The following is a 9,669-nucleotide window of genomic DNA, read 5'->3' as shown; positions in this document are numbered from 1 at the left end:
AATATATTACAGTTTTATTTATTTTAAAATTATCACAAAAGTGCTTTTACCAAAAACATGATAAAACCACAGTATTAAAAACAAACAGTAGTGACACTTTCGTCAGCGCCTTTGAAGTTTCATTTTGTAAAGGCAGCTCATCTTGATATCTGTCATCTGAGGCGAAAAATTACGACCGGAATGGCTCAATGAAAAATGTTTCTGGTAATCAGAATTACTAAAAGCCTTATTGTAGGGCCTAGATATAAATATAAGACGAATTAAATAGATCAAATAAATTATCAAATCTTTGAATGATCTCAGTAGTTCCAACAGCTTCAAGGGACAACGTATTAAAACGAATGTACAAAGTTAAACCAGCAGCAACTGTGCTACTATGCATCTAAGTTGTTAGTCAAACCTTTAAGATTGAAAGTATGCAGAAGCGCAGTGAGTTCTGCGAATTTTCTCCGCAATCTGTCTGCGTGAAAGAAATTCGTGACGTCACCAAGGTCGCAGAGTGTCATTACTGTTTGTTATATATACTGGAGTAAAACACATATGTACATAGTCCCAATTAGTCGTCAGCAAGTATTTCTTCATTCCAAGGCTGAACTTGTCCAGATCCAAATATTAAAAATATTGTAGCGGACACAATTCGAATACCGAGACTGATGTAAAGTACAATATTCCATTGAGCATTATTTTCCTGGAAACAAGTATTAATATGAAATTAATAATTACGCAATTTTTTTATGTTTGCAAAGATTAACAACATTACAATTTTATTGTCCTTGTATTTCATATACCTACACTTGTCATAAAAAGTATCGCCAATATGTATTAAGTCTAGAAGTTTTGAGATGAATTTCGACTCGATTCAAATTCTCTGTTTAACCCAGGTATGACAATACCAAAAGGCACAGCTAAGAAAATATTCCAATTTGCGGTTTACAGAACCTGTATGAAACGAGTCTGTGTACTCTACTACAGAGTATGGTATTAGTAAAATAAGAAAATCTACGGTTTCGTTTTGATTTAAATCTGTCTTCCACCATCCCCCGATCGTACTATTTCTAGGTCTACCTGTTGTCAAGGAGGCTATGAGGAAGACAAATTTACACCAACACGACTGTAGTTTCTCGATATAAATTAAAACTATTTATATCGCAGTATGGTTAGAACGCCCTCTAACGGGGAATAAGTGAAATTAGTTTCGACTCGATTCAAGTTCTCTGTTTACCCAGGTATGACAATACCAAATGGCACCGCTAGGTAAATATTCCAATTCATTTCACTTATTCCCCGTTAGAGGGCGTTCTAACCATACTGCGATATAAATAGTTTTTATTTATATCGAGAAACTACGGTCGGGTTGGTGTAAATTTGTCTTCTGCAGAGCCTCCTTGAGGCTCTGAAGAAGAGTCTAGACCTAGAAATAGTACTGTCGGGGGATGGAGGGAGACAGACTTAAATCAACACGAAACCGTAGATTTTCTTATTTTACTAATGCTATACTCTGTATTAGAGTACACAGACTCGTTTTATACAGGTTCTCTGAACCGCAAATTGGAATATTTTCCTAGCGGTTCCTTTTGGTATTGTCATACCTGGGTTAAACAGAGAACTTTAATCGAGTTGAAATTCATTTCACTTATTCCCCGTTAGAGGACGTTCTAACCATACTGCGATATAAATAGTTTTATAATTTATATCGAGAAACTACGGTCGTGTTGGTGTAAATTTGTCTTCCTCAGAGCCTCCTTGACAACAGGTAGACCTAGAAATAGTACTATCGGTAGATGGAGGGAGACAAATTTAAATCAAAACGAAACCGTAGATTTTCTTATTTTACTAATGCCATAATCTGTATTAGAGTACACAGACTCGTTTCATACAGGTTCTCTGAACCGCAAATTGGAATATTTTCCTAGCGGTGCCTTTTGGTATTGTCATACCTGGGTTAAACAGAGAACTGGAATCGAATCGAAATTCATTTCACTTATTCCCCGTTAGAGGGCGCTCTAACCATACTGCGATATAAATACACACACCGGCAAAATTAGCCGAACACGTTAAAAATGGGACATGTTTGATGTCTCGTATTTCATAAACCAGTGTTCCGATTTGAGTGATTCTTTTAGTATGGTATAGCCTTATTATTTAAGAATATCGTTGTAATAATATTGTTGCTAGACAGGTAAATACCATTTTATACCGGGTGTACCAATCATACTGTGTTTTTTTCTTAAAGTTTGGAACACCCTGTGAAATATTCTAGCATATGTAAAATATTAGAATTAATACTCGATTGTAGACTTAGGCTTGCTTAACATTTTCCTTTTCGATTCATTTACTTATGTGAGATAATAAAAAAGTTATGTGCGTTAACAACTATCCATGTTTTTCATCAATAAATCCTCATAGTAGGGGAGGAAAGTATACTAAATTTGCAGTTACTCGAGCGTTATGGGGACCTATTGGATTGTGAAGAGTATGTGCTAAAATCAGAAAAAGGTTAAGTTAAGTTTTCCATAAAGTGGGGGACTTTTCATTTTTTAATTTAATTTTTCTTTTGAAACAATCATTTTTCTCCGATTTTAGCGCTATCTATCCATAATTCGAAAAAATATGTCGAATAAAAGTTGCTTATTTTTACGTAAATAATCCAAATCTGCAATAAAAATCGGGGGCTCCTATTTAAGATTTTAAATTAAATCCCCCACCCCACCTCCGTGGGGGCTCGTGACACCACACGGAGAGGGGTGGGGGGTAAATTAAAAATTATAAATACGAACCCTGCGATATTTTTCGAAATGAACATCAGATCGTAAAACTGCAAAATACACCTATTCAATATTTTGCAAAAATCTACCGAATGGCACCAAACACGACCCCCCACGGAGGTGGGGTGGGGGGTTACATTAAAATATTAAATAGGAGCCCCCAATTTTTATTGTATATTTGGATCTTTGACGTAAAAATAAGCAACTTTTATTCGCAACATTTTTTTCTATTATGGATAAATGGCGCTATAATCGAAAAAAAAACGATTGGTGGAAATGGAAAATTAAATTGAAAAATGGAGAGTCCCACACTTTATGGAAAACTTAACTTAACTTTTTTTGGTTGTAGCACCCACTCTTCACAATCCACTCCAGGTCCCAAGAACGCTCGAGTAATTGCAAATTTAGCATACTTTTCTCCCCTACTATGAGGATTTATTGATAAAAAACATGGTGAGATTTTAAAGCACATAACTTTTTTATTTTCTAACTTAAGCAAATGAATCAAAAAAGAAAATGTTAAGAAAGCATAATTCTACAATCGAGTTTTAATTTTAATATTTTATATATGCTGGAATATTCCACAGGGTGTTCCGAACTTTAAGAAAAAAACACAGTATGCTTGTTACACCCGGTATAAAATGACATTTACCTGTCCAGAAACAATATTATTACACCGATATTCTTAAATAATAAGGCTATAACATAGTAAAAGAATCACTCAAATCGGACCACTGGTTTATGAAATACGGGACATCAAACATGTCCCATTTTTAACGTGTTCGGCTAATTTTGCCGGTGTGTGTAGTTCTAATTTATATCGAGAAACTACGGTCGTATTGGTGTAAATTTGTCTTCCTCAGAGCCTCCTTGACAACAAGTAGACCTAGAAATAGTACTATCGGTGGATGGAGGGAGACAGATTTCAATCAAAGCGAAACCGTAGATTTTCTTATTTTACTAGAAGTTTTGATTAGTATCTACTAATTTTTTTTGGAAATGCCAGGGAATGATACAGAGAAATATTTAACCGTGGTTTATTACAGTAAAATGAAAAATCGAAACTAACAGACTAAAAAAATTACAATTTAGTCAACAAAAATTAAAAATACAAATCTATGACATAAGAAATGTCAAGGACAAATTGAACATTTTAGTATCTGGTATTACCACCTCTCGCTCTAATGACGTCCCTGATTCTCTGTGGAAGGCTTCTTATCAGAGACCGTATGTACTCCAAATACAACTTTTCCCATTCTTCTGTTAAAGCATTTTCCAGTTCATCAAGGTTATATGGAGCGACGATACGGGCTCTTATGCGTCTTTCTAGGAAGTCCAAAATTGGGTTAAGGTCTGGGCTGACTGCTGGCCAATCGAGAACTTAAATACCAACCTCTTAATGATACTGAATTGTTATTCTAGCAACGTGCGGCCGAGCGTTGTTTTGCATGTGAACGAAATTATCTCCCATAATTGGAACAAAAGGCACGACATTTTCTTATCGATTTTATATACCGATCAGATGTCAGGGACCCCCTACGAGACAGTGTTAATTCTATGTAACTTGCAAAGCAGATGCCTCCCCTTATCATAATTCAGCCACCTCCAAAATTTCTGGCTGCTCTTATATTACACTGAGCAGATCGCTCACCGGCACGTCTGTAAACTAGAATACGTCTGTCGGATCCACAAAGTGTAAATTCTGACTCATAAGTAAAAAGAATATTAGCCCAGAAGCCCGGTCGTTAATATTCCAATCAGCATGTTCTCGTGCGAACCTTAAACGTGTCATACGGTGTGACCTCATTAACAGTGGAGCAGTGGCAGGCATTCTGGCTCTGATTCCAAATTCCCTTAGTCTGTTTCTAACCCAATTGACACTTATTCGATCATTACGGACTATGAAAAGGGTATTTTGCAGTTGTCTAGCTTTAACATGACTTGTATGCAAGTAACGGTCATCTGCGTCTTCTTGTGTAACTTCCAGTTTGTATATTTAGACGAGGGCATTTAGCACAAAATAAATAAATTTTTAAATACAGCACCAAGAGACTTGCAGTTTTTTGCATTATGTTCAGGATGACGTCAGGAAAAAAGTCTACTATTCAAAAATGGGTGGAAATGCATGATTGCACTGTAAAGTGCATAAAATGCATCCAAAATTGCATAAATATATAAATAAAATCAAAATTAGTATACTAAGGAACAAAATTTATTATTTGGGGGGTTTTTGGGGTCACTGAATACGATTACGCAATCAGAACTGACCCCCCGGATCACCTGGTGCCAAGGTCAGTGTAAGAGACGTCATCTTCTAAAGTTTCGATGTTTTTCGGCATTAAATCGATGCAAACGGATTACTTACGGCTTTTAGGGGTTACTAAGTACTAATATGTCATCAGAATTGGCCTCAAGAGTACCTGGTGCCCAAGTTTGCTACATAGGCACGTAATCTTCTGGAGTTTTGAGTGTTTCGGCATTAAATTGATGTAAACGGATTAGTCAAGGGTTTTTTGGGGTCGGTAAACACGAATATGATGATATCAGAACTGAACTCCGGAGTACCTGGTGCCCAGGGTCGCTACTAGGACACTACATCTTCTTGGGGTTCGAGGGTTTTCGGCATTTAATTGATGCAAATGGATTACTGGAGGGTTTTTGGGGTCGCTAGATACGAATATGCCAGCACAACCGACCCCCTGTGCACCTGAGCCCAAGGTCACTGCAAGGGATGTCCTTTTCTGGAGTTTTGAGGGATTTTGTCATTAAATTGATAAAAATGGATTACTCGGGGGTTTTTGGCGTCGCTAAACACGAATATGCCATCAGAATAGACCACCGGATTACCTGGTGCCCAGGGTCCCTGCAAGTGACGTCATCTTCTTTAGTTTCGAGTGTTTTCGGTATTAAATTGATGCAAACGGATTACTCACGGCTTTTAGGGGTCACTAAGTACTAATATGTCATCAGAATTGGCTTCAGGAATACCTGGTGCCCAAGGTTGCTATTAAGGCACGTAATCTTCTGGAGTTTCGAGTGTTTTCGGCATTAAATTGATGTAAACGGATTAGTCAAGGATTTTTTGGGGTCGGTAAACAAGAATATGATGATATCAGAACTGAACTACGGAATACCTGGTGATCAGGGTCGCTACTAGAGCACCACATCTTCTGGGGTTCGAGGGTTTTCGGCATTTAATTGATGCAAATGGATTACTGGAGGGTTTTTGGGGTCGCTAAACACGAATGTGCCATCACAACCGACCCCCTGTGCACCTGAAGCAAAAGATAACTGCAAGGGGCGTCCTCTTCTGGAGTTTTGAGGGATTTTGGCATTAAATTGATAAAAAAGGATTACTCGGGGGTTTTTGAGGTGGTAGACACGAATGTGCCATTAAAACAGACCTCCGGATCACCTGGTGCCCAAGATCACTGCAAGTCTCTTCTCTGACTCTTCTGGAGTTTCGAGGGATTTCGGTATTAAATTGATGCAAACGGGTTTTTGGGGTCGCTAAACACGAATATGCCATCATACTTAAACTTCGGAATACCTGGTGCCCAGGGTCGCTACTATGGCACGTCATCTTCTGGGATTTCGAGGGCTTTCGGCATTTAATTGATGGAAATGGATTACTGGAGGGTCTTTGAGGTCGCTAAACACGAATATGCCATCACAACCGATCCCCTGTGCACCTGGTGCCCAAGGTCACTACAAGGAACGTCATCTTCTGAAGTTTTAAGGAATTTCGGCATTAAATTGATGAAAATAACTTACTCGGTGGTTTTTGAGCTAGGTAAATACTAACATGCCATCAAAACAGACCATCGTAGAACCTGGTGCCTAGTGTCACTGCAAGGGCGTCATCCGCTGGGTGAGGTTTTCGGTACTATATTGATGCAAAAAGATTACTTATAGGTTTTTGGCGATGCTGAGACGAATACCCCATCAGAACAAACACCGGAGGACCTGGTGCCCAGGGCACGCCATCTTCTGGAGTTTCGAAAGTTTAAGGTACTGAATTGATGCAAACAGATTACTCACGGGTTTTTGGGGTTGCTAAACACAAATACGCCATCAGAAGAGCCACCGAAGCACCTTGGCCTAAGGCACATTATCCTCTGGAGTTTTGAGGGTTTTTGGATTACTCATGGGTTTTTAGGGTTGCTGAAGACAAATACGCCGTCAGAACAAACACCGCAGCACCTGGTGCCTAAGTTATATATTCGTATGGAGTTAAGAAAAATTTTGGTACCAAATTGATGTAAACTAATGATGTTGATCTATTTATTGTTTTTATATAGGTGTTATTACGCGTTGACGTTATTAGTAATTACCGTAATCACAATGTACTCCAGAATTTTTCTTGTAAGCCACATTTGTGTTCAACACCCAAAACTAAAAAGTAATCCATTTTTGATCAATTTAGTCCCGAAAACTCTCGAAACTCCAAAAGACAACGTGCTTTAGGCACCAGGTGCGCTTCGGTGTCTGTTCTGTTAGCGTTTTCGTGTTCAGGTACCTCAGAAACCCATGAGTAATCCGTTTTCATCAATTTATTAGCGAAAACACTCGAAACTCCAGTAGATGACCTGCCTTAGGCACCAAATGCTGCGTGGGATGGGTATGATAGCATATTCATGTTCAGCAACCCCAAAAACTTAAGAGTAATCAGTTTGCACTAATTTAGTACCGAAAACTATCGAAACTCCAGAAGATGACGTGCCCTAGGTACCAGGTGCTTTGGTGTCTGTTCTGATGATGTAATCGTGTTCAACAACTATAAAATCCGATTAGTAAGTAGTCCGTTTGCATCAATTTAATGCCGAAATTTCTCAAAACTCCCGAAGATGAAGTCCATTGCAGTGACCCTGGATACCAGGTGCTCCGTGGATCTGTTCTAATGGCATATTCGTGTTTAGCGACCTCAAAAACTCCCCGAGAAATCCATTTGCATCCATTTTATGCTGAAAACTCTCGAAACTCCAGAAGATGACGTGCCCTAATAGCGATCCTGGTCATCAGATACTCCGGAGTTCAACTCTGATATCATATTCATGTTTAGCAACTCCAAAAACACGTAAGTAATCCGTTTTCATCAATTTAATACCGAAAGCCCTCGAAACTCCAGAATATGACGTCCCATGTGATCCTAAGCCCTGTCCTGATGGCATCTTCGTGTTTAACCACCTCAAAAACCTCCCGAGTAGTCCAATTACATCAATTTAGTGCCGAAATCCATCGAAACTCCAGAAGATGACGTGCCCTAGTAGCGACCCTTCGCACCAGGTACTCTGGAGGTCAATTCTGATATCATATTCGTATTTAGCGACCCCTAAAACCCGTGAGTAATCCGTTTGCACCGATTTAATGCCGAAAACCATCGAAACTCCAGAAGATGACGTCTCTTGCCGTGACCTTGGGCACCAGGTGATCCGGGGATCAGTTCTGATGGCGTAAACGTATTCAGTGACCCCCAAAACCCCCCAAATAATAAATTTTGTTCCTTAGTATACCGATTTTGACTTTATTTTTATATTTATGCAATTTTAGATGCATTTTATGCACTTTACAGTGCAATTATGCATTTCCACACATTTTTGAAGAGTAGACTTTTTTCCTGACGTCATCCTGAACATACATAATGCAAAAAACTACAAGTCTCTAGGTGCTGTATTTAAAAATTTATTTATTCGGGTGTTTTTAGTGCTAAATGCCCTGGTCTAATTATGTCTTCTAAAAGCTCTTGAAACGCTGGTTTGGTGGATTCCCAGAACATCAGCAATATATTGCTGCGATCGTTCGCCTCCAATAATTAAAGCTATGATTTGGGCTGCTTGTTTTTACGGTAAATTACTAATTTTCTTCTAAGAACGCATCTCCTCATTAAAAAAATTAATCAGACATAATGCACAGATCAAATTCTCGAACACAAATGTCCAAAATAAATATTCTCTTTTATCAACGTTTTGTTTAACTTTTTTTTTGCAAAAATACGGTTCAACTTGAAATGGTATGAGTTGGTAGACTTAGATCCCCAAAGAGACCATGGACGAGTATTATAACATTCTGCTAAAAATTAAAAATTACGTTTAATCTTTTTTTCTGTTTTAAAAATTATGTGATACGTTTTGTGATTAGTGTATTTAGGGTAACATAAAAGAATGTATTGAAAAGAACAGTAATATTTCATCATTAGGAAAAAAGAAAACGATAGGAAAGGTAAGTGGCCTAAGAATCCAGAATACAGAAATAGAAAATGCAATAAAAAACAACAGGCATATTTAAATCTCTCCAACACAAGTCACAAGAAAGAAGACTACAATACAGGGTGAGTCATGAGGAACTGTACATACTCCTACCTCGTATAGAGGCTCCTGCGGGGAATAATAAATGCTCATTAAAAAGTGCCTGCTCCCCTTGTTTAATAATATACGTTTCGCATTTTGACAGAAATTTATATTCGTCATAATTTTTGAACGGTCAGATCGATGTGTCTCTTATTTTGGTCAATCGTTACACTATTACCACCTAATCAACTGATCTATTCAAACTAGAAAAAAATCAGGTCTGGCTTTAAAAAATTAGTTCGTTTGGGTCTTAGAAAAAATTTCACTCTGTATACGCTTTTTGAAAACTCTAATATGAATTTTACAAATTAGACAAATAAGAAATTAAAACGGCATATTTATTTTTTCCCCACACGATTACTTAATTTTTTATAAAATAATCAAATTTGACTAAGAATTAAAAGTTTGGTAAAGTAAACCATAGATTTAAAAAAATTAACTTTTATTAAAAAATTAATTTTTTTTTAACAAATATTTGATTTACGTTACCACCCAATCAACTAATTTATTCAAACTAGAAAAAAATCTGGTCCGGCTTTAAAAAATTTGTTCGTTTG

General features: G+C 37.5%; 1 protein-coding gene across 1 annotated transcript in view; it reads right to left on the bottom strand.

Moving 5' to 3' along the window:
* LOC114332225 (putative inorganic phosphate cotransporter) overlaps nt 1-9,669 on the bottom strand; it is a 74,779-nt gene continuing 65,110 nt past the window's right edge. The window contains exon 7 of the mRNA XM_028281986.2: nt 1-688. Within this exon, the coding sequence (XP_028137787.2) occupies nt 557-688 (132 nt within the window). The 3' untranslated portion in view covers nt 1-556. The remainder of the gene's footprint in view (nt 689-9,669) is intronic.

Source organism: Diabrotica virgifera, chromosome 6 (genome assembly GCF_917563875.1).
Source record: "Diabrotica virgifera virgifera chromosome 6, PGI_DIABVI_V3a".
NCBI lineage: Eukaryota > Metazoa > Arthropoda > Insecta > Coleoptera > Chrysomelidae > Diabrotica > Diabrotica virgifera.
Note: the sequence above shows the minus strand (reverse complement) of the source record. Positions and strands in the feature narration are given on the sequence as shown.